The 26,399-nt window shown below is 43.5% G+C and overlaps 2 protein-coding genes across 2 annotated transcripts in view; both read right to left on the reverse strand.

The window, feature by feature from the left end:
- The window catches only part of Nt5dc3 (5'-nucleotidase domain containing 3), a 56,114-nt gene extending 36,108 nt beyond the window's left edge, over positions 1 to 20,006 (reverse strand). The window contains exon 1 of the mRNA XM_076853243.2: positions 19,799 to 20,006. Coding sequence (XP_076709358.2) covers positions 19,799 to 20,006 — 208 coding nt within the window. The remainder of the gene's footprint in view (positions 1 to 19,798) is intronic.
- A 1,821-nt stretch (positions 20,007 to 21,827) lies between these two features.
- Positions 21,828 to 26,399, reverse strand: part of LOC143397184 (putative tetratricopeptide repeat protein 41) — a 68,954-nt gene continuing 64,382 nt past the window's right edge. Inside the window, exons 14-15 of the mRNA XM_076853244.1 lie at positions 22,580 to 22,709; positions 21,828 to 22,491 (exon numbers count right to left, since the gene is read on the reverse strand). Coding sequence (XP_076709359.1) covers positions 21,828 to 22,491; positions 22,580 to 22,709 — 794 coding nt within the window. The remainder of the gene's footprint in view (positions 22,492 to 22,579; positions 22,710 to 26,399) is intronic.

Genomic DNA, 26,399 nt, shown 5'->3' on the forward strand with positions numbered 1-26,399 from the left:
CAGTGCGGTTCCATTCCTGCCACCAGGAGGACAGCAGGCGGCCCAGGCCTAGCATTCCCTTACCAACACTGATTAGCCTGGAGCAGGCTGAGGACCCCCCGCAGCAATCATCCTCAGACTTTCCTGGACCCAAGTGACAGAATCCATCATGTCGATTTCTGGATCTACGAGGAATTTCAAGGACAAAATACTCTTCTTCCAAATTTGGACCTAAAAGGACATAAATCTGGAGCTGTGAGTGGCCACTACCAAAAATCTGAAAAAGACAACAACAGAAAAGAGAGAAAGGCCAAGAGACAGAGGGAAACCACCCCGTGACATCATCTGAACTCCGGGATCAAGTCATGCATGGAGTGAGTACTTCTGAATTTTTCAAAAATCTGAGCCCATAAAAATTTCTTTTTTTATTTTTTTGTGGGGAAGGGAGGCACAGTAACCAGGGATTGAATCAGGGGTGCTTAACCACTGAGCTACATCCCCAGCCTTTTTTATTTGAAGGCAGGGTCTCGCCAAGTTGCTGAGGCTGGCCCCAAACTTGTGAGCCTCCTGACTCTGCCTCCCAAGTTGCTGTGGTTACAGGCCCACACCACCATACCCGCTCTTCTTTTTAATTTATTTTGCTCAAGTTAAATCTGTTTGAATTGCGTTTTCTACTGCTAGCCATCAAAAGAATCCTAAGATCATTTTAAGAATACTTAGCCACACAAAATTCTGACTGGCCACACATTTCAACTTTATAAAGTGGCATCAAAGGGCATTCCCCATTTATACTTTAATCCATATCTGCAACCCTAAATTCTTCATGTGCCCTCTTTTCAACAAGATGGGTGATCTATTGGCCTGTATCCCCCAACACATACTGTCACTGATACCAACTGGAGTCAAACCTGCCCCAAAGTCTCACGTTTCGTACCTAAACACTGGCCAGCTACTTGGAAAGACTGCCACGCGGGACTTTCCCTCCCACGTGCCACAAAACAAACACATGTGAACCAGAGAGTTAAAAAGATTAACATCAAAAATGGAAAAAAAATAGCCGGGCACGGTGGCACACACCTGTAATCCGAGAGTCAGGAGGTTTTGGCAGGAGGATCGGGAGTTCAAAACCAGCCTCAGAAACTCAGCAAGGCCCTAAGCAACTCAGCAAGACCCTGTCTCTAAATAAAATATTAAAAAGGGCTGAGCATTGGGGGGGCTGGGGCTGGGGCTCTGTGGTAAAGTGTTTGCCTCACATGTGTGAGGCACTGGGTTCGATCCTTAGCACCACATAAAAATAAAGATATCGTGTGTCTTTCTACACCTAAAAAATATTTTTAAAAAGCAGGGAAGGGTTGGGGGTGTTGCTCAGTGGTTAAGCACCCCTGGGCTCAATCCCTGGTACTAAAAGAAAAAAATATAGATAACTATTTATCTCTGAATAGAAAATAACTTTCTAATATTAAAAAAGGCAACAGAATAAATTGTGAAAGTACTGACAGATCTCTCATGTAAAAATTTTAAACCTGTGAATCCAAAAGCATCAAAAACAGCCATTTGGAGGAAAGGATCTATTTGACAAAAAATAAAAGAAACAGCAACAAAGGACTAATATCGTTAATATACATACAAAAGAAATTAAATGGCTAGTAACCGTTCAACCACTTTTTAAAATATTCTTAGTTGTAAAAGGACACAAATCTTTATTTTGTTTATTTTTATGTGGTGCTGAGGATCAAACCCAGTGCATCACATGTGCCAGGTGAGCGCTCTACCACTGAGCCACAACCCCAGCCCCAACGCTCAACCCTATTAAAAAAAAAAAAAAAAAAAAAAAAAGCAAATTAAGCAGCTTCAGTTAACAGAAGCCGTCTCTGAAAAGTGGCCTCGCAAACGGCCCCACTATCTCTTGTGCACGCTTTTCCCAGCGCGTGTGCCCCTTGGCTACAGAACAAGGACGCCCTCCTACTGCTCCCTCCTGTGTGTCCTTTGGGGTTCCTCCTGATGACAGGACCCAGAGTGGCAGCGTGCAGGAGCTGGACGCCTGGCTCCCGCCCGGGAAGGGTATAAATCAGGGCAGGGCACACCTTCCGGAAAGCAGCTTGGCATTAGGCACCTAGAGTCTCAAAAATATCCACGCCTTCTGACCCCGTAACCCTCCTTCCAAGAATCTACGCTAGGGAACTATCCAGAGACGTGGACAGCGATGTACAGATGAAGACTTTCATACAGTGTTAATAATGCAGAAAGTGCAAGCTCACCGTGGATGCTGGAGCTCAGGAACCACAATGTGTTAAGAAGGTATCAAACACAGAAGCCCAAATCCCAGGAAAACCCCAGGGCTCCACTTTTTAATGCAAACTACGATCCCAGATATGTGAAGGTGACATTTTTCCTTCTTTAAAGTTATGATTTAACTTTCTGAATAACCTTCTTGTGTACGTAGCTGTGATTTTTACTTTGGGAAAAGTAGGCTTCAAGCTGTTTTCCTAGAGAAGAGACTACAGATGAGAAGGCGGAAGGAGGGCGGAGAGGAAGACAGACAACTCTTTCCCGAGAGAACTCCAGGGACGTCCCCACTGTCCCACATACCACACCAAGCTTTCCACAGGTCCTCCAGCGCTGGAGGGGCCCCGAGTTACTCCAGCGGCTCATAATGACTTTCAACTTCTGTTTATATTTCACGATATTCACAAATTTCACAAATTACTCATAAATCTTCCAAATATTTTATTATTTCATATTTACTTAAACGGGTTCAAAGTCTTTTATTGCATGCATCTTAAAAACACCAAGGTTTCAAAATGTCCTTTCAAAGGATACAAACAGACGGAAAACATAAAAACGAGAACCAGTACTTCTTGTTTCTGAGCTGAACAGCGAGCTCTCTCCAGCACCGTCTCCACTCAGAGCGAACTCAAGGTCTGACACCCAAAGTTCAAAACTTTAAACTTCGCATCTGTAACTGCCAGTGAAAATGACCAAAAAAAAAAAAAAAAAAAAAAAACCTCCTTCAGCAACCTAACCATGCTCCAGATCCCATGGGTCGGGCCAGGCTCAGGCACAGGCAGCAGTCGGTTCTGCAATTAATGCTTGTCTGAAAACTGTGAATTCATCTTTATTGTTGTGTCAGGAAACACAATGCAGGTTTGCATTTGTGTATGCATCAGTGTGCTCTGCCTAGTGCCAGCAAGGGCTACTGGTCACAGCTGTGTCTACTTAATATCCTTTCTGCTAATGATTAGTTACTGTAAGAGAATCAGAGTTGAATAGACAGTGGGGCATTGAAGGCTGCGGCTGACATAGAGAGATTTAAATAAAAAATATTTTTAGCAGAAACTTCTTTTTAAATTATCTCCAGTTGTTCCAATAACCATCAGGTCATAAAACATTTTTAGGGAGGGGGAATAAGGAAAGGTGGGTTAATCAGTGCAGAATCACAGTCAGGTAAGAGGCATGCATTCTAGTGCTCCATTGCACAGTAGAGTGACTACACTTAACAATAATTGACTGGAAAGTTGGGCACAGTGGCCACATCTATAATTCCAGCAACCTGGGAGGCTGGGGCAGGAGGATTGCAGGTTTGAGGCCAGCCTAGACAACTGAGTGAGACCCTGTCTCAAAATAAAATTTAAAAAGGGCTGGGGATGTAGCTCAGGGGTACAGCACTTGCCCAGCATGTGCCAATCGCTGGATCTGACAATGGATATTTCAAAATTAGGGACTACCCTAATTTGATCATTGCATTTTGTATATGTGAATCCAAATATCACACTGTATCCCAGAAATATGTACAATTATGTGCCAATTAAAATGCTCCATAATAAGAGAAAAACTGTTTCTGCTTCTATAGTCATCCAATAATAGACACCAAGATTAAACAAAGTACCAAGATTTTTTTTTTCCTTTTCATAAAAAGGTGAACATTCACAAGGCCACCTGCCCAGCATACCTTGACCCTTTATAGAAATGGCCCTTCCCACCTCGACACACACCCAATCCAGGTTCTCCTAGGACCTGCCCCACCAGCCACAGCTGTGGGTCCAGGGAAGAACGCCTTACTCAGGAGGCATCCTCCTAGGGCCCTCCTTCTGGGCTGGGCACCTGCCTCAAGTCAGACTAAACAAGAATTTTTCCCTTATTTGTTCTTATTTTAGAGCAAGGGATACAAATGAGGTGGAAGAAACTGCACACAAAGCGTCCCGTCTGATGAGGTACGCTATCTATGTATATGCCCGAGAAGCCAGCACGGCAATAAGACCGTGAGCCCCCTGACATCTTCTCACCCCCCTTTAACCTTAGCCCTCCTTCCTTCTGCCCCTGACAACCCCCAAGCTACTACTGATCTTGATCAGATTTGTTTGCACCTTCTGGAATTTTATGTCAATAGGATCATAAGCACGTAGTATTTTGTAACCTGGTTTTCCCACTTAACTGAACTCTCGGTGTGTTTTCAACAAGCACCGTCAGACACACTGTCAGGAGACACTGCACAGGGCTCCACACAGGGATTACAAATAAATCATAAAGCTCGGGGTCTGAGATGAGCAAATCACAGGCCCAGAGATCAACAAAAAATACCCCACTGACAGGAGACAGGAATTCCACAAAGGGCCAGCGACGCCCCAGGAGGAGGAAGTGATTCAGTAGTTGTTTCTTATTGCTTCTATAAATGTAAAAAGAATTTTTCATTTTTCCAGAAGGGTACATATTTTGCACCATCCCCAGAGAAAAGCAATCATGACAAACAGAATTAGTCATCTGAAAAATTAATAATGCACATGACATTTATACTACTCCCACCGAAAGTTAAAATTACACCTTATTACCCTGCAAGTAACACCTGTAATTCTCACTACTCCCCTGAAACCCATCACGCTGAAGTTCCAAAAATAAAACCACATACTGGGCTGGGGTGGTGGCTCAATGGTAGAGCACTTCCCTAGCATGTGTGAGGCACTGGGCTCGATTCTCAGCATATAAATAAATATATAAATAAGTGAGTAAAATACAGGTCCATCGACATCTAAAAAATATATTTAAAAAAATAAAACCATATACAACTGCACTTGAAGATTAAATATAATAATGGGGGGCTGGGATTGTGGCTCGGTGGAGCAGTGCTCGCCTAGCACGGGCGGGACCCGGGTTCAATCCTTAGCACCACATTAAAAAAAAAAAAAAAGCATTGTGTTGTGTCCATGTACACCTAAAAAATAAATATTAAAATATATATATAATAAAAATAAATATAATAATGGCTTAATGACAACCTAATCTTACATCATTAATAAAAAAACAAACTTAACTGTTCAAAAGAAAGGAACCTTTATTTAGCTTCAACAGAAAATGCTCTTAGGGAAAGAAAACTGAGCCCCATCTGAAGAGCAGGCGCGTGGCAACCTTTGGAGAATGTCTCGCTGGAGGGCGCAGGAAGCAGAAGAGGGACAAATGCCAGCGCCTCCCCATGCCACCACTGGGGACTTCTTGGTCGTCACTTCAATGACCTCCACTGGAGTTCCATGAGTAAATACTGCTGGCCCCACCTGCAGATGGGGGAGATGAGGCTGAGAGGAAAAGCCACAGGGCCCAAGTCACACGTCGACTGACCTTGACAACAAGAACCACCCGGGCACCCCTGGCGCTTCACGGGAGCGTCAGCCCCTTCTCCTCGGCCCCTTCCTGCTCCTCCCACTCAACAAGTACTTTTCCTGGGTCAACAGTGATTGGCATGACCCAGGAACCGCCCTCTCTTCCAGGGGATCTCTGACCCAGCGGCCCAGCAGCGGCTCCCCAAAGTCCTCCACCCTCCTCCCTGACACCTGGGACTTCCTTACTGTGACAGCAGAGGAACCGAGGCTGTGGGTCTGCTGCCTTTAGCCCGAAGACAGCGCCCTGAATACCAAGCGGGCCAGCTGCCATCACAAGGGTCCTTAAGTGCGGAAAAGGCAGAGGACTCGCCAGGCACCCATAATCCCAGTGATCCGGGAGGCTGAGACAGGAGAACTGTGAGTTCAAAGCCAGCCTCAGCAAGGGCGAGGCGCTGAGCAACCCAGGAGACCCCGTCTCTGAATCTAATACAAGGTAGGGCTGGGATGTGGCTCTGTGGCTGGGTGCCCCTGAGTCTGATCCCTGATTCTGAAAAACAGAAAAGGCAGAGGACTCGGGGGAGAGGAGACTGAGGAAGACTCCAGTCCCGGCTGGCTTTGACAAGGAGAGGGGCTGCGGAGAACACTGGAGCCTCTGGAAGCCGAAAAGGGCAAGGGAAGGTCCCCCTGCCAGGACCTTGACTTCAGCCAGGGAGACCCGCCCGGAACTTAAGGCCAATACATTTTTGTTGATTTACGTCACTCAATTTGTGGTAACTTACAGAATAGAGGACACAGAAACCAATCCACAAAACTACAACTATCTTATATTCGATAAAGGGGCTAAAAGCATGCAATGGAAGAAGGATAGCATCTTCAACAAATGGTGTTGGGAAAACTGGAAATCCATTTGCAACAAAATGAAACTGAATCCCTTTCTCTCGCCATGCACAAAAGTTAACTCAAAGTGGATCAAGGAACTTGATATCAAATCAGAGACATGGCGTCTGATAGAAGAAAAAGTTGGCTATGATCTACATACTGTGGGGTCGGGCTCCAAATTCCTCAATAGGACACCCATAGCACAACAGTTAATAACTAGAATCAACAAATGGGACTTACTCAAACTAAAAAGTTTTTTCTCAGCAAAAGAAACAATAAGAGAGGTAAATAGGGAGCCTACATCCTGGGAACAAATCTTTACTCCTCACACTTCAGACAGAGCCCTAATATCCAGAATATACAAAGAACTAAAAAAATTAGACAATGAGATAACGAATAACCCAATCAACAAATGGGCCAAGGACCTGAACAGAAATTTCTCAGAGGAGGACATACAATCAATCAACAAGTATATGAAAAAATGCTCACCATCTCTAGCAGTCAGAGAAATGCAAATCAAAACCACCCTAAGATACCATCTCACTCCAGTAAGATTGGCAGCCATTAGGAAGTCAAACAGCAACAAGTGCTGGCGGGGATGTGGGGAAAAGGGTACTCTTGTACATTGCTGGTGGGACTGCAAATTGGTGCGGCCAATTTGGAAAGCAGTATGGAGATTTCTTGGAAAGCTCGGAATGGAACCACCATTTGATCCAGCTATTCCCCTACTCGGTCTATTCCCTAAAGACCTAAAAAGAGCACACTATAGGGACACTGCTACATCCATGTTCATAGCAGCACAATTCACAATAGCAAGACTGTGGAACCAACCTAGATGCCCTTCAATAGACGAATGGATAAAAAAAAATGTGGCATTTATACACAATGGAGTATTACTCTGCATTAAGAAATGACAAAATCATAGAATTTGGAGGGAAATGGATGGCATTAGAGCAGATTATGCTAAGTGAAGCTAGCCAATCCCTTAAAAACAAATGCCAAATGTCTTCTTTGATATAAGGAGAGTAGCTAAGAACAGAGTAGGGACAAAGAGCATAAGAAGATTAACATTAAACAGGGATGAGAGGTGGGAGGGAAAGGGAGAGAGAAGGGAAATTGCATGTAAATGGAAGGAGACCCTCAGGGGTATACAAAATTACATACAAGAGGAAGTGAGGGGAAAGGAGGAAAAATATAAGGGGGAGAAATGAATTACAGTAGAGGGGGTAGAGAGAGAAGAGGGGAGGGGAGGGGGGAGGGGGGATAGTAGAGGATAGGAAAGGCAGCAGAATACAACAGACACCAGAATGGCAATATGTAAATCAATGGTTGTGCAACTGATGTGATTCTGCAATCTGTATATGGGGTAAAAATGGGAGCGCATATCCCACTTGAATCAAAGTGTGAAATATGATATATCAAGAACTATGTAATGTTTTGAACAACCTACAATAAAAATTAATTAAAAAAAAAAGAAAAGAAAAAAAAAAAAAAAGAAACTAACACAGTTGTCCGCCTGCTTCACTCTCAGCACACAGCGGAGCTTCCCAGGCCCGGGGAAGACTGCGCAAAGCAGACTGAATGCAGAATCAACCAGAGCCCGGATCCCTCCTGTTAATCCAAACACCACAGCAACGTGCAAAACCATGACGTTCGCCCACAGTTGTTTTATTCTGGAAAGCAGTCATGTTTCATAAAAAGTAAACCATTTATGTTTAAGAGGTCACAGACTTAACATTATTCTTTTAAATAAATTAATATGTACATACTGTTTAAATTTCTGCTTTAATTTCTAAATACAGTCATCAATATAATCTATATGAACAAAACCCCTGGGATCTTTAAGACTTACTAGTGTATAAAAAAAATACTGAGGGCAAAAGGGTTGAAAACTGCCACCTTAGGTGTGCCTACCTTGCTGTTTTTCAATAAGTAACCAGAACACAGATGGTAGTCAAAAATATTTGTTAAACTGGGCATGGAGACACACGCCCATAACCCCAGCAGCTTAGGAGGCTGAGGCAGGAGGATCACAAGTTCAAGGCCAGCCTCAGAAACTTAGAGAAGTCCTAGCAACTTAGCAAGACTTTGTCCCAAAATAAAAAATAAAAAGCATCACTGGGTTCAATCCCCAGTATCGAGAGAGAAAAAAAAAAAAAAAACCCTAGGAAACTAAAAAAGATGTTTCTCAAAGTTAAGAATCAACTCATTAAACTAGAAATTTTTTCTACAAAACCCAGCCTGGTGCATCAGCTACCCGCTCCCCTTCCCTACCTGACCTCTGCAACACCTGGCTGTAAACACACCGAGCATGGCCGCCTTCTTCCAGGCGCTGGCCAACGCCTGACACACTGGAGGAAGCCCTGCTGCCCTCCAACCAGCCAAATGCATGTTTGTTAACATGTGGGAAATCATAAAGCTTTTTATGTTTTCTTCTCTGTTTTTCTTTCTCTCAAAGATACCTTCTCAATTCAGGAAGCGGAGTCAGGATTTAGCTGAGCACAACCTTGACAGGAACCCACCCAGCGCTGACCTCGGATGCTCATGCTCACCAGGCAGAGGCAATGGCCTCCCTCCACTCTGAACCAGTCAGACCACCGACTCCCTGCGGTCAGGACCAAAGGGCTGGCTTTCCAGGGGACAGGGACAATCTAGACTGAATGCCAAGCTGAAGTGCCACAGTCATGAAGTCAAAGGGTCACACTGATGACACGTGGCTGGCATCTTCACATTTAAGCAACCGTAGCAACCGTAACATACACAAAAGGGGACTCAGAACCACTCCACTAGGCCACACGAACGAAGCTGGCAGCCTCGTGATCACATGACAAACTCTCAGGTCCCAGATGGCCACCAATCAGGCCTGTGGGCAAAGGAGTTCCTTCTTTGAGCAGGGGACTAGACTCCGTGACCCAGGGCCCTCACCACATGCCAGGCTCTCTCCTACTGCAGCCATTCCTACCTGAAAACATGCCAATTAGTCCCTTAAGTCCTTGACGCTACTTTTCCTTATGGCCAAGGATCGCCAAAGCCGTCTGCCTAAAGAAAGGCCCACTCTTAGAGAGCACACCCCTCCAGGGCCCACTGCCTGCCATGCATCATCCAAAAGTGCTTCTCCGGCACATGCCTGTCATCCCAGCCACTCGGGAGGCTGAGGCAGGAGGATTGCAAGTTCAAAACCAGCCTTCGCAAGTCGGTGAGGCCCTAAGCAAGACCCTGTTTCAGAACAAAAAATAAAAATGGCTAGGGATGTAGCTTTGTGGTGGAGTACCCCTGGGTTCAATTCCCAGTACCCCACCCCACTACCCAAAAAAAATGCTGCGAAGAAAAATGATCATATTTTACTATTTTTTTTTAAGTGCATGCTACAGTTAAGATAGTTAAGAGAGCCAGTGGCCGATGGATGGGTTTTTTTAGGGAATGATTCTCATTTCTTGAGTTGGCCTTCAATTTCGAGTAGCTCAATAGTGAATAACCAGTCTCCTGCCTCAACCTCACAACAACCCTCACTTCGGTGTCTCCCACTCTCCTGCTTTACTTTATAGAGCTTCGCAATGCACATACATATCCCAACGAGGAATTTACAGTATTTTTGTGTGTTTCTAAACCTTTTATAACTGGTATAAGTCTGCCACTTGCATTTTTTTTTTAACTTGACATTATTTCTGTGAGACTCAGCGTAGTTCTGCTGTTGGCTGCTGGGGTGTGTGTATGCAGATCTAGTTCAGAAATTAGCATAAGTTTTCTAAAAGGGGCCAATTAGTAAACATTTTGGGCTCTGCGGGTCAGACAATCTCTACTGCACTACTCAACTCTGATATCTGCACAAAGAGAGTCCCCCTTGCCAGAGAGAGAGAGAGAGAGAGAGAGAGAGAAATGGAAGTAGCTACAGTTCAAAAAAAAAAAAAGCTGTATATGCAAACAGAGACAGCAGGCTAGAACTGGCCCATGAACTGTAGTTTGCAAAGCTTCCTGCTCCCTGTAGTTAACAGTATTTCCTTTTTCTAATATCATTTCAATAGTTGCCGGATACTGCTAACTCACTGGTTCCCTTTGATTGGCATTTTCCCATTCTATTAATCCCAACCTTTCTACCTCTTTGTTCTAGGAGGTATTTCTTATAAGCAGCATCCAGCTGGACTTGGTTTCCTGTATCTGCTCTGTCAGTCCATCTTCATCTAAGCTTACCATGATTACTGAGATCTTCAATTATCTCACTGGGATATTTTGTGCTATTTCTTGCTTCTGTTGTTCCTTTTATCTGCCCTGTTTTGGCCTGATTTCTCTGTTGTCAACATTTGTTTAGATTTATTCCATATCTACCAATTTCTTTCTTCTCCATTTTCTTTTGCATCTTAGATGCTGATTTGGGATAACCTCTACCCCCTGCCCCCAAAATACATATACAGGTTGAGAATCACTTATCTGAACTACTTGGGACCAGGACATTTTCCAATTTTAGAATGTAAACACATACATCATAATGAATGTCTTGGGGATGGGAACCAAGCCTAAACATGAAATCCACTTACATTTCAAATGTACCTCACACACAGCAGTTGAAGATAATTTAATTCATTATTTGTAGTATGCAAGAGTTTTGACTGTGACCCACTGCATGAAATCAGGTATGGAATTTTCCACTTGCAGCTTCATGTTCATACTCAACAAGTTTCAGATTTTGGAGCATTTCAGATTTGGGATCTTCAGGTTAGAGATGTTCAACTTGTATCCTTCAGAAGTTGCTTTATTGATTTCTTTTGGTAGCAAACTTTGGGTTTTATCTAAAAATTTGGGTTTTATCTAAAAATTTCCTCTCATTCTCAAATGATGATTTAGATGGACACACAATTCTAAATTTGACATTTTTCTCTCAACACTTAGAAGTAATTTCCTGTCTTGAAGTTTCCACTATGGCAGTTCACAAGTCTCCTATCAGTAGTCTCCTACTCCGCTGCAGCAGTAATAACAGCCGTTGACACTTACATTGGGTTCGCTATATGCCAGGCACTATTTTAAGAACTCTACATATATTAATGCATTTAAATCTAACAATCCTAGAGAATAGATAATATTATTATCCCCATTTTACAAAGGAGAAAATTGAGGCCCACAGAAGTCACATAGTTGTAAGTTATAAAGTCAGAATTTGAACCCAGACATTCTTGCTTCATGGTCTATATTTAACTACTGTGCTTTTGGATCTTTCTAGCTGCTTCTAGGATATTCTCTTTGTTTTTTTAATATATTACTCCTTATTAACCCTGTTTGAGATGCGCTGTGTTTCCTAAAATCGGAGGATTCTTTCATTAGTTCTAGAAAATCTTAGAAATTACTCCTCTCTGTATATACGTGACTGCATGACCAATGTGATTCTGCAACCTGTACACTCAGAAAAATGAGAAATCATACCCCATCTGATTCAAATGTATGATATGTCAAGATCATTGTACTGTCATATGTAACTAATTAAAACAAATTTTAAAAAAAGAAAAAAAAAGAAATTACTCCTCTCCCATTTTCTTCTCTATCTTTTGCTGGAACTCCAATTACACATTACTCATCTCATTCTATTATTCAGTAAACTGCTTTCCTAATATCTATCTCTTTGACTGTTAAATGCTGAGCAACTTTCTCAGATTTATCTTTCAATTCATTCTTTCATCACCTTTATCTAATCTCCTAGTTAAAATCATTCCACTGGGCTGGGAAAGTAGCTCCGTGGTAGAATAATTGCCTAGCATGTGTTAAGCCACAGGTTCAATTCCCAGTACCATAAATTAAAAAAGAAAAATCATTCCACTGAATTTTTTTATTTCAAAAATCAAAAATTTTAGAGATTCTATTTGATTTTTTCTTAAAATCTGCCTGATAATTTTAGTAGTTCTCATAATTCCTGCTTACATTTTCAATCTCACCTTTTATTTCTCCAAGAGTTTTAAACATTATCAGATGCCACTATATATAATCTTTACCTAATAACCCAAATTTCTGAAGACTTACTCATACTAAATCTGCTGTTTGCTAATCCACCTGATTCTCACTTATGCATTTTTAAATTTTGGATTGTGAGCTCATTTCTGGTCAATCTTGAGAATCCTGGGCACGTGAGTTTCCATCATCCGGAGTCCCAGATCACTATCACTCACTTCTAGTTAAATTCTCAGTTTGGGTTTACTAAACCAAATGTTTTGAGTCAGCTTTTTGTTTCCTGTGGCCAAAATATCTGACAGGAACCACCTAGAGGAAGAAAACTTCAATTTTGGGCTCAATGGCTTCAGAGGTCTCAGCCCATGGCCAGTGGACTCCACTGCTCTGAGCCTGAGGTGGGCAGCAGTCACGGCGGAAGAGAGCAGTGGAGGAGAGCCGCTCTGCTCAAGGCAGTCAGGAAGCAGAGGGTGAACACACAGAAGATGCCCCCTTCCAGGATACACCCCACCTTCTCCAGCCTCAGCCCACCTGCCCGCAGTTACCATCCAGTTAGTCCATTCAAACTTGGGCGAACTGATTCATTTACAGATCTCAAATCCAATTATTTCATCTCAGAACATTCCTGCATTGACACGGGGAACTTTCAGGGGGACACCCTCTTGTACAAACTATAACACCCTACCAGCACAGTAAATTCAATCTCGAACCTATGGGAGACTTCCACAAAAGCATCACACACAGGAAAAAAGTCAAGAGAGACAAAGGTCCCTATTGTCTTCCTGCAGGGAAGGAAGCACTTTACTACAGCCACCAAATTTACAAGAGCATCTCAAACAGTATGTGTGAGGGAGCCCAAGGCCAGTCTTCCCTGCCAGCAGCAGACCCAGTAAAGCCCAGCACAACCCCCAGGCCAGCAGCTAGCTGGCCTGCTCACCATTCTGGCTTCAGCCCCCTCTTCATTGTTAATCCCTAGAATTTCTCTCCACTATCTCAAAGTTCAGTTAGACACTTTAAAAAAAAGGTCCTTTGGATTTTTTTCAGCATGTAAAAGGTTTTTGGACTAGCTAGCTTACATACTGCTAGAAGGCAAAGTTCTAAGGAGGACTTTTGATGGGAAGAGGATACATGTTTCCACATATTTTTAAGACTTCAATAAAGGATTAGTTTCTAAATCCAGCTTATAAAAACACAGATTCCTGGGCCCTGCCCTGAACCCTATGAAGCAGATTGCCAGGGTCAGGGTCTTGGAATCTTTTAAACAAGCTTATCCCAATGTGTCACCAATGGTTCTCAAGTTGGAGAACCATTCGATTTTTTAAAAATTCTTCTTTGCTTCAAAGGGTGACAACAAAAATATCATTGAATCTCCTTTTTACATTTTACCTCCCTTGGATTCCTCTTTCACTAGGGCATAAATCCTGGATAGTGTAGAGAAGAAAATGAATTCTATATCTCAACTAGTAATCCCCCTGCCATCTCCACAACAGTCTCAGAAAACCATGACCCTCAGCAGCCAGTCAGGTCAAAGATGGATTGATAGTCTGCCTGAGCAGGCTTCTTGATATTAGGTGCAATTTTTCATCTCGAAGACTGTCTCCAGCCGAGTTCTTCCTGCACAAGCAGGCCAGCACCTCTCAGTCCTTCATCCTTCCAGCCTAACGGAGGGCCCACATGAGACGTGGGACACCAGGAGAAAGAAATGCTCCAGGTCCCCCTGAAATCATGTGCAAAACAGTATGTGCATGGAAGTGTGATGTGTGATAGTGCAAATGTGTCTATTCTAGAGATAGCACACACAGCTTCTCCAGATTCTTACAGGGTGCTGACTCCATTATCCTGTGGCACAGAAGCATATTTCAGCATTATTACCATACATTCTTGTCGATGCATTAAAACTTCCCAAGTGTATTCTTTAGAACCTCAAAATAGTTAGTGCCTCCAAAAAGTGGCTCCATGATTAAACTGATCTATATTCTCCCTCTTGAAGAGTCACTATACTAAAGCTGGTGCTGAGAAGACCAACTGTAATGGAATTTTAGTGTATAGATTCTGCTTTCTTTAACTACATTTCTCAGAAGATAGTAGAATACAGTCTGTGGAAAAAAAACTGGTTGGATTTTCAAATTATCCCAAGAGTACGTTTTTAACTCACTGCAGTTCTTGAGGAATTCATGCTCACTACCATTTTTTATTTTGTTATATGCCTATGACCCCTGCGTGTCACGCTTATTTTATATGTGCCTTTTTGTCACTGTGTCCTCACTAGATACACATTTTTTACTGCATATTAAACACTCTCAACCCAGAACTTTGAAACTCTTCAGCCCCCTTCAACACTTAAAAAAGCCAGAACTCCACACTAATTGTCAGACTTTTTTCCACAGCTTAATACAAGCTATGGCCTCAGGCAATTAGCCAAACAGTCTAAAGAGCCCAGTCTCTGAGGTTATTTCTAAAATTTAAAAAAAAAAAAAAAATTATCCAAATATAAAACTGGAGCAGTCCCTCTTGGAGACGCAGGGGTGCTTCATTCTGTATGTACCCAGCCAGGCTAGTTATCTGATGGACACACACTGGGATTACACTACAAGAATACATACTCACACCAGTACAGTAGCACACATCTGTAATCCCAGTGACTCAGAAGGCTGAAGCAGGAGGATTACAAATTCAAGGCCAGCCTCAGCAACCTAGTGAGACCCTGTCTCAAAAAATAAAAAGGGCTGGTGATGTGGCTTAGTGGTGGAGTGCCCATGGGTTCAATCTCCGGTGGTGGTGGTGATAGTGAAGAGGAGGAGGAGGATTCAGAGGAAGAGAAGGAGGAAGACGACGACCATGACCACACACAGAACATAAGAGAACATAACAGACCACACTCAAATATATTCAGCCCTTTAAATTTTAGGCACCCAGCAATTTCTTAGAACTTGTCACTTTAGAACAGGGTTCTTCAGCCTCGGCACTGTTGACATTTGGAGCCAGATAAATCTGTTATAGGACTTTCTCCTACACACAGTGGATGTTCAGCAGCTTCCCTGGTCTCTACCCACCAGAGGCTGGCAGCACACCACACCCCTCCCTCAGCTGTGACAAATTAAAAAGTCCCCAGGTCTCCAGACTTCATCAAATACCCTCTGGGGGAGGGGGGGTGCTGGGGTGGCGACCCAGTGGTAGTGCACTCGTCTGGCATGTTTGAGGCTCTGGGTTCGATCCTCAGAACCACATAAAAAAATAAATAAATAAAGGTATTATGTCCATATACAATTTTAAAACTAATATATTTTTAATATATTTAATATAATATAAAAATATTTAAAATATCCTCTGGGGTGAGGGGGGTCACAAAACTGTCCCATGTGCCACTGAAAACCACGGTTCTAGTGAAGCAGCATCTACCACTTTTGCTAGAGGCTATAAAGCAATTTCCTTTCCTAAAATATAAAGAACCTTTCATTTGGGCTGAGTCCAAAACATGAATAAACATCTTTAACTACATAAACATGACACTTCAGAAAGTCTCAAGGTAAAAATCAACAGGAACCAGGCATGGTGGTACATGCCTGTAATTCCATCTACTTGGGAGGTTGGGGGGGCGGGGGGACAACATCTCAAGTTCAAGGCCAGCCTGGGCAGCTCAGTAAGACCCTGTCTCAAAATAAAAAGGGCTGAGAATGCAGCTCAGTGGTAGAGTGTCACTGGGTTCAATCTCTAGTACCAAAAAAAAAAAGAAAAAAGAAAAAAATTAGAAGAAATTCCAATTGAGGGACTTTTTACAGTGTGTAACCAATTCTCCTTAAAACTATAAAGGTCCTTAACTTGTCCAAAGACCCAAAGGAGACATGACAACTAAATGAAGTGTGCTGTCCTGGATGGGATCCTAGAACAGAAAAAGGACACTCAAGTAAAAATAGAAAACCTGAATCAACTATGGGTAATGTATCGATATTGGCAGTGATCACACACACACACACACCACAGTAAAGTGAGAGACAGTCAACAGGGGAAGTGGGCGCAGGGTTTACAGGAGCTAGACATTTTATCTGTAAATCCAGAACTACTCTAAAAAAATAAAGTTATCTTAAAAGAATTTTTTAAATGGGTAAACGGGAGAATGGGAGAGAAGGGGTTAAAACAAAAAGAAAAAAGTAGCCCTCGCCTGCCCGGCTTCCTTCTGGAAACCCTCCAAAGGAAGACACCTGAACGGGCTATGGCTTAGGGGAAGAGATGGGACCGCCAGAAAGAGAGTGAGAAAATAAATTTCTTTTGTCAGAATAAGGAAGTAAGAAAACAAAACTGTTTTGTCTTCTTGTAACTTGGGGGAAAAAAGAATGCTATGTTCCTATATGAATTTTGATATGAACATCAGTATGCCTTCTGACCTCTTCTTCCTTGAAGACACAACTCAGGGGTCAGCTTCGGGAAGAGGGACGCATTCCCTGCATCTCGAAGGACACAGGCCCTACCTAGGCCCCTGGCTGTCACTCATCTGTTGACAGACTCACCATCCTTCCAACACTGGTCTACCACTGGGCCCAGGCAGGTGCTCAGTCACTGGGGCCCTCTGACTCGCCCATCTGGAAATCAACAGCCTTTAAACCCACTGCTGGCTGCTAAATAAATGGTAGGTGAATGGACTCAAGCCAGGCAGGCAGGTTCACGAAGACTTTAGCTGGAGGAGGCTAGGAATGGTACAGCCCCAGACAGCACAGAGAAGGAAAAGTCAAGTTCATGGCCCTGTGTGCAGGTGCTGGGGGCCTGAAGAGAGGATGGGGTACATCATAACATACCCGCAAGACTTGAAGAAACTTAGTGTTCATCCAGTGGCCTTGTTTTACAGAGAAACCAAAGCCAAGAGAGGTTAAGTGACTGGTTCAAGGTCACAGAGCCAAAGGAGACTAGAACCCAGAGCTAAATTACCCACCTCCATCTGTATCTATGACCAATAGATATTAATAATAATAGCTACTCTCCACTGAGCACCTGATGGGAGCCAAGCCCAAGCTAAACCCAGCCCCTCAGCCTCCCTACTGCAGCTGAGGAAACTACCGTTAGGGAAGAGAGTACTCAGGCTGTCACCCTCCAACACCCCCGTGGATCATCACACCAGAGCCCAAACTCTGGTCCCGTGCTAATCTTTATCATCCAATGCTTCAGCTGCAGGCACTACTCTGAACACCCTTCTCAGATGGACTAATTTATTCCTCACCAGAACCCGAGCACAGATGAAGACACCGCAGCTTCATGACCTCTTCAGTTCTCACAGGCAGCAAGCAGCTAACTTGTTCTTATAAAAACTAAAGATGCAATTATTATTCAACCCAGCAATTGTACTCTTGGGCACTTAGAGAAATGAAAAATGTATGTTCACACAAATAACCCTACATCATATTTACAATTTATATTTACAATTATATTTATATTTACAATTGCTTTATTTATACTGCCACAGACTGGGGGCAAGTCAGGTGTCCTTTAGACGAGCAAACTATGGTTAAACAGTTTATTGTGCTTAAACAAATGGTTAACCTGTGGTACACACATAGCATGAACTACTATTCAGCACTAACAAGGAATGTGTCATTGCCACAGTTCACACAACAGCCTGGATAAAACTGAGGGGACTGCCAGGTGTAGCGGAGCATGCCTGTAATCCCTGCAGCTGGGAGGCTAAGGCAGGAGGATGGCGAGTTCAAAGCCAGCCTCAGCAAAAGCGAGGCGCTAAGCAACTCAGCGAGACCCTGTTTCTAAATAAAATACAAAATAGGGCTGGGGATATGACTCAGTGGTTAAGGGCCCCTGTATTCAATCCCTGGTACAAAAAAAAAAAAAAATTGTGGGGATTATATTGGGGGGGGGCAATCAGTCCCAAAAGATTACATACTCTATGATTCCATCTAAGTGAACTTTTTCAAGTGACAAAAACAGAAATGGAGAACAGTAAATACTCCAGGGGCTGGGGACAAGGCAGCATCAGGAGGGAAGACAATATAAAGGATTCTTATGAACTGTTCTGTACCTTGATTGTGATGGTGGAGACAAAAACCTACCTGTGACAAAGTATTACTCATACGCACTAGTAAGAATAACCTGTGGGCTATCAGTATATACTCCCTATGATGCTGTACTGTCCTTTCATAGAATGTTACCATTGGAAGAAACAGGTGAAGGGTATGCCAGATCTCTTTGTATTAACTCTTAAAACTACATGTTATTTCCATAAAAACTCCAATTAAAAAAAAATCTTGCCTATCTCAAAACTGGGCTGGATGATATTCTATATTTCTCTCATCTCTAAGAGCTGTAATTCCCAATGTCCTCAAAGTGAGTCCTCTTTCCATCACACCATACTACAGCTTCAAAGCCATAGCAAAATTTGGCAAAAGGAAACTTTAAAAATCTTCATTAACTACTTCAAATTCACTCTGAAAATTATTCCAAATGGGTTTTATTTCCCTAAACTGACTTCTGGTCAAAAGATGGAAAATATGATCCCATAAAATGTTCTTTTGTGCCACTTCCACTGCCGCCTCTCAAATAATCGATATTTAATATCAATTCGGAATCTTCCCTGAAAGCAACAACGCAGGTGGATTATCACTGGTCCTTTAAACCAGTTTCCAAGTGGCCAGTGGCTACTGGAAATCAGCGCAGCATAGGAGACAGGACAGTGGTTTAGGGACTGAGACAGAACCTTGGTCAAAGCATCACCTTGGCCTGGCGTCTTAAACGAGAGATTCGCCTTTCCCATCTATAGATGGGATGTGGGCACCTCAATCAACCTCCTCGCCTGACACTTTGGTCCCCATTTCCTGCGCTCACCGTTTCCCTTAGTAACAACTCAAGCTCACTCCACGTTCACCTGGCCACAAAGCGCTCATTCACTCTCTTTCCTAAATGAGGTTGGTAGATAACCCGACCCGACCCTCCCCTCCCAGGTCAGACAGAACATCCCCGCCCCCGCAGGAGGAAAGCGATCAGCCTCCAGACCCTGCCACCTGCCCGCAGCCCCGCTCCAGGGCCGCCCGGCGCCGGTCAGGCACGGGCTGCTGCCACTGTCACTGCTGGTCAATAACAATACCCAGCGGTGTGGGGAGGGGTGGCTGTCCCCCAGCGGATGCCAGTGGACTCCAACGGGCAGCCCAAAGGGCTACCGATGCAGATTCCTAGCTAAAAATCCCAAGAAAAATACAAAACATCTTTCCCGACAGAAAGGGAAGAGTTGCGAAGTTTCTGGAGTGGCATTTTTCCACGTTCCCCGAAGCTGCTGGGCAGAGACGATGCTGCCCGCAGCCGGGTGTACGGGTGGGGGGGGGTGGAGTACGAGGATCACGATGCCCAGGAGGTCAGCGGCTGGCCCGCTTCCCAGCGGCGGGCGGGGAGGTACCCCGAGCTGTAGGGCAGCGGGGCGCCGCCGCACTCACCGTCCGTGCTCCTCTTCGCCTCCTGGTAGCGCTCCCACAGGTAGCGCTTCATGTCCGGGGCGGTCCCGGGCGCGGTGCACAAGGGCCGAGCGGAGCCCGAGCGCGGCCGCCTCCCGGCCGCAGTCCCGCCGCCACCGCCCCACAGGGCCGCCACGGCCGCCGCCCTCACCCCGGCCCCGCGGGCCACCGCCGCCGCCGCAGTGGTCATGCCTGCGGCTGCCGCGCTGCAAGTGGCGCGGCGGGACCAGCCTGGGTCGGCGCTCGGCCCCGGGGCGGGCAGCTCCGTACGTGGAAGCACGTGGCGGCGCGGCCCCGCCTTCCGGCGGCCGCGGGCGGGGGACCTGGGCGGGGCGGGGCGGAGTCAGGGACGGGGCGGAGTCAGGGACGGGGCGCGACCGCAGCTGCCCCGGCTGTGCGCCCAGCCTGCCACGGTCACTTCCTGACCCTGCGGCGTGTGGAGGTGGCCGTGCAGTGGTGTGGAGGCCACATGAAAGGTGATGGTCGCCGACCCCGGGCCACGAGATAGGACCCCAGTGCTGCCCGCCGCGCTCCACTGCACCTCCTTCCTGCCTTCTGTGGAGGTCTCCCAAATCTAGCTATACGGATAGTGTAACCCCCACCCCCATCTGTTCTGTCCCTGTCCTGAAGGTGACCTTCCTCCGCCTTCTTGGCCTCTGAAGTCTAGACCTCCCCTAGATCGTGGAGGCCACCGAGGACAAGCCCTCATTCCCAGCTTGGATCCATCCAGGCCCGCCCTTTAAGGGGTGGCTGGCCAGAGGCCCCACACATTCCAGCCCCTTAAATCCCTACGTTTGAAGGGCACCCCATTGCCCTGAGGATGCTTGGCCTGGAAGACCGGTGCCTCACCCTAGATTTGCACTTAGAGAGAGGTCCTCCTGACACGTCATCCAGTTCCAGCCCACGCTTACATCCTAAGGCCTGTTCTGCTTCTGGGCTTAGCTGCACCTGTTCAGTGCCTTGTGGTTCCACGGAAGCCCAATAAACCTTAACCTCCCCACCAGGCGCGTTTCTACGTGGGCTGACTCAAGACTCTGCTCCTGCAGAACAGACCTGTGTCGCCCTGGATTTCCCAAGCTACCCATGTGACCATTAAGCCGGTCGCTAGGGGCTGGGGGAAGGGGAGATAACTCAAGACTGGCACTCTGCCAGGGAGACGGTACTACCATATATGAAATAGGTGGGGCACAGTTTAAGAAAAACCAAGGCCTTAGTGTATGCTCACAAGAGGGCTGAAGGAATGGGGAGATGTTTCATGGAAAAAGGTAAAACCTCTAAGGAGTTAGTGACGATAATAACTGCCATTAACCGAAGATGTTCTCTGCCTTCTCGCATGCAGTCCCCTCAGTAATCTTGAGGAATACGTGCCATAATTTCATTTTACAAATAATCAAACAGAAGCTAAAAGAGGTAAAATAAATTGCCTAAAGTCACAAAGCTAAGCCCCCTTCCAGATGCTTCCTAACTCTGTAGGTAGGTTTTATTTGTTTGATAGGAGTGAAGGGGCCAGTTACTGGTTAATGTTTTACAAATCACTGATAAAATGGAGGCGAATAAAATGCTCAAAATAAATATAACAAATCCATGGGCTCAGTACTTTAAACTCTGTTTTTAATGTATAAACTGGAATACTTTTCTTATGTTTAATAAAAAGGTATGATGATAGCAATTACAAATTTTGTTTAGATGAAAAATCCATAAATTCAAAATGAGTAAACTATAGCAATGTAAAAATAACACAATTAGAACTTTAATAACATTGCTTCTGTATTTTTAGATATGGGACCCTGTGAGATCAATATGAGATCAATACCATAGAAATATAAATCACTTAAAAACTGTTCTTTCAGTTAAAATTAGTTAAAATATTTCAAGGGGTTTAAAAAAAATCAAATCTCTAGGCCTTGATTATTATTACTCCTAAGTGTCTTAGAAGAAAATATATAATTAAAAGTACTTAAGTGAGAAAAGATTACACAAAGAACCCACAATGTTTTGTTTTGGTTTGTTTTTATTCCTTATTAGTTGAGTTCTTCAACGATTTTGTTTCTGCTTGAGATTTTGTCTTCAAAATACTCTTTGGAGGAGTCCAGTTGTAATCTGGATTATGAAAAAGCCACTTTTCTGATATGAGCTCAGATATGGAGTGCCAGGAATCATTTGTGGTAAATGGCCCTAGTAGGGGAGAATGGTAAATTGTAGTGACATGGCCTTCACCACTCGTACTTTCATCAGACAAAATCCTCTGCTTTGAAAGCTTTACTAAGCCACTCTTTTTACCCGAAGGTAAAACCTCTACGGAATAATCTTTCTTTTTCTTTGATGCTTCCTTTCTTGGGCTATTCCATATTTCAACATTATTCTGTGCCTTCTCTTGGGTCTTTTTCCCAGCAGAAATACAAATAATGGGACTGGAGATCTTTTTCCTTATAGCATACTTTGATTTATCCGAAATCTGATGTGGTGCTAACTGCAAGCTCTTAGCCCTTGTTAACTTAGCTGCATTGATGCACATCGCGGAGCTTACTGTGTTAGAACTCTGAGCACTGTGGTAGTCTAATTCAAGCAGGTGTTCCCATAATAAGGAGCCATTCTTAGAACCCTCAGGAGATTGCTGTAACATGCCTAGAGGCCAGAATCTCCTACTGCGGGTCCGCTCAATTTCCTTCAGAAGGCTGCAAAAGATCAAAAGTTGTCAAGAGGTCACTACATAATGTTAATAATCAGAAGTATATTTATTTTTGAAATGTGAAACAAACTCACTGCATGATTCCATGGATGGATGAATGAGAAGGTCCCAGATAGGTCTCCCTTAAATCAAGTGACCTGTACAAATAGCCTATTGCCTCAATCATGACATGATGACAAGAGTCACTTGTCAATAAATAACCTGCTGGATATATAAAAATAAGAATATTAGAATTTTTTTTTAATTTTTAAAAAGATTTCAAAAAATTTATAGAAGGTAGAATTGGAATGTTACCTGTGGTAATATTCTGCCAAAACCATTTAACCTGGTTCATAAAGATGTAATAAGAAGCTGGTGATATGGCTCAATGATAGAGCACTTGCCTGGCATGCTCAAGGCCATGGGTTTCTTCCTCCCCAGCAAATATATATAATTCTGTATCAAAAAGTAAGCAGTTATGGGGGCTGGGCTGTAGCTCAGTGGTAAAGCACTTGCCTAGCATGTGTGAGGTACTAGGTTTGATCCTCGGCACCCCATAAAAATAAATAAAGATACTGTGTGTTCATCTACAACTAAATATTTTTTTTAAAAAGTAAGCAGCTATAAAGGACAGTACTAGGATACATGGGAAATATGGATATGGACTATAGAGTAGATAAAAGCCTTATGTAGTAGTCAAATTTCCTGGATTTGATTATTATATCATGGCTATGTAGGGGAATGTCTTTGTTCCCAGAAGACACATGCTAAAGTATGTAGAGATAAAAGTGTTATGCTTGAAACTTTCAGATGTGTGGGGGGAACTGTGTGTGTGTGTGTATTTTAAAAATGCAAATGTAGCAAAATGTTAACAAATTGGTGAAGCCGGGCACAGTGGTGCACGCCTGTAATCCCAGCAGCTTGGGAGGCTGAGACAGAAGAATCACGAGGTCAAAGCCAGTCTCAGCAAAAGTGAGGTGCTAAGCAACTCAGTGAGACCCTGTCTCTAAATAAAATACAAAATAGGGCTGGGGATGTGGCTCAGTGATCAAGTGCCCCTGAGTTCAATCCCTGGTACCAAAAAAAAAAAAAAAAAAAATGGTGAATATAGGTGAAGGTTATACAGTGGAGTTTTTGTTTGTTTAATCAGTCTTAAAACCTTTCAATAGGTTTAAATTTAAAAAAAAAAAATCCCCTGAAATTTGAGTTGTAGATGGGAATACGAGAGATGGTCTCTAACTCTCTGTTCTGAGAGTCCTCTAGCAGCTCCCCTGTCAACCCCTGGAGCATAGTAGACAAGATTTTCCATGCCCTAGGCTTCCCTGATTCCTCCAATGTCACCTGCAAACCTCCCCATTCCAGAGTTTCATATAACCTGATTCATTTTTCCTTGCCTTTGTTCATGCTGATCCTTCTTGGTTAAAACACTCTTCTTGACCTTCATCAGGCACTAGTCAGGACTCACAGTCAAGTCACTATCCAGAAAGTCTTCCTGATTGCCCCTCATGTGCTTCCCAACATCCCCGCCAGTGTCTGTCACAGTGCACAGCTCATGGGATCACAGCCATCTTTATGTGCCTGTCTCCCAAATGAGTTGCCAAACTTCAACAGCCCACAGATGGTGGTAAAGGCTTGGGATTTGGACTCAGAGGACTGGATCCCACGCCCTAAGTCTCCAACTGAGTAGTTTTGAGGTTTGAGGATATCACCTGGTCACTGTGAGCCTCAGCCATATAATTTCAAATTCATAAAATTCTCTGATCAAATATACTGGGGTAAGTCATATGGTCTATATCTGCTATTTCCTCAACTTAAAATTAAGTCAGTGTGATCTCTAGAGTCCCTTTCCAGTGTTAAAAGTTATCTAAGCTTTTGAGGGCTATTTGACATTTTTCTGCTATAAATAGCATTTACAAACTTACAACACATTGAAAAGGATTGAGCCTACTTAATAAGTAAAAGGAAGCTCTGTTGAAGGAGTAAACTGGCTTGCTTGATTAACTAGGGCCCTCTGCTTCCTCTTTTAAAACATACTCTCCCTCACCCTGAGCTGCTAGGCTTTTTGCTACTTGTACAGCTGTTCCCAACAGCTGGGTTCTAGATGACCCAGAGTCAGCTGGGCTCATTAGTCTAATTAGGCAATTAAATTAAGTAAAATACTAATAAGATATGCAAATGAAGTGAAAGGAGTTGTTTTTTTCTGAAAAATCAAACTAAATACTTTGGAAAGACTCAATACCATGAGCTGCTAAAACAATTTTATTTAAATATGAGTGGGCAAGACAACCATAAAAGATTGAGGGGAAATAAAGCAGCATTGTGGAAGGATCCTGCGCATAGATGCTTCACAGTTGTTCTCACTCTGCCCCAACCAGAACTAGAAATTGTGAGTAATGTGTTTTGAAAAAGATGATGTCTAATTCCAGAGGGCCCACCTTAAAAAAGAGAATTGATTTGACATTTAAAGGCGGGGGGGGGCATTTATATCTTAAGTTAAAATTAAATTTTAAGTTTTGTCTTTATTACTTACCTACTTTGTGATTGAGGGACCAACTGCTATAGAAAAGAGGGTTCTGGCTGAGTTAAGCATTTTTAAATTAAATGATGAAAAGGGACTGACTCACCCCAGTGAGAGTCACCCACCGGTGCCTTTGTTTAATTTCCTCCTTTTAAACTTGACTGAGATGGCTGGCATTTCTTTTTTAAAAGAATTCCAAAGACAGGGAAGTAACATAATGTTCATCTACCATGCTTCATCCAAAATAAACAATTCAGTTCAGAACACTCTGCGTGACAGAACAGCATATGAAAAGCCACATTTCTGTCCTTTTTTCCCCCTAAAATCGTTTCTCAATAGGCAGATTTAAAACACTTATCAAAGAAGGGAAGCAGTAAGATTGCTCTGTGCCAGGGATAGCATGGAACATAAATCACAAAAGCCCTCTTTTCAAGTCAGGATTCCTACCAAAATCACCAGGTTTAACAGTTTTATTATGTCAAGGTTTCTACTGGGAACTGGATCAAAGTTGTGAGGGGATGAGCTATGAAGGATATGCTAAACAAAAAGAGAGCTCATTAAAAAAATTAAACAAAAATGCTCAACCCATGTTCTATTTCAGTGCCAATAAAATTTCAGAAGACTTCAAGAGAGAGAGACAGAGAGTTCATTTAAGAATAAATGCTAAAATTCAGGAGGCTGAGGCAGGAGGATGACTAGTTCAAAGCCAGCCTCAGCAAAAAGCAAGGCACTAAGCAACTCAGTGAGACCCTGTCTATAAATAAAATACAAAATAGGGCTGGGGATGTGGCTCAGTGGTTGAGTGCTCTTGAGTTCAATCCCCAGTACCAAAAGAAAAAAAAAAAAAGAATAAGTGCCAAAATTTAGAATTTGTTACTCTCTTACAAACCCTCCCTTTTAATACATGCTTATTATAATCTCCTGCATAAAAATCTTGTGTTACAATTTAAAATCTTAACTCTCAAAAATTCCTTGAAGCCCACTGTTCTCAGTGGAATACGCTGTATCTTACCTGTTGATCAACTGTACTAATAAAAGACTAAGAGAGAGTGCCAGGACATTCAAGCTAACAAATATCATTGTTAATTTGTAATCTAAAATGAAATCTGGAAAGTCAACTCGGATCCTCTTTTCCACAGGCTAAAAGTAAAGTTTGTGCCGTTTCTTTGGGTGCTGGGGGCCTGGAGTAGAGCCAGGTTCCTGCTGGGCAGCCCAAGGCAAGCAGTGTGAATCCCAAGAAGGCGCCTGCTTCACCCGCTGCCTTAGCCTGCCTGCCTGCGTTGAGCAGCTTGCACTATTCCAAGGTTTTGGGGATAGGAAGAATAAGTGATAAGACACCTGCCTGCCCCTGGGAATTCAGTCTGCGGAAACTCAAAACACATACCATTGAAAGACAC

This window comes from Callospermophilus lateralis, chromosome 4 (assembly GCF_048772815.1).
Source record: "Callospermophilus lateralis isolate mCalLat2 chromosome 4, mCalLat2.hap1, whole genome shotgun sequence".
Lineage (NCBI taxonomy): Eukaryota > Metazoa > Chordata > Mammalia > Rodentia > Sciuridae > Callospermophilus > Callospermophilus lateralis.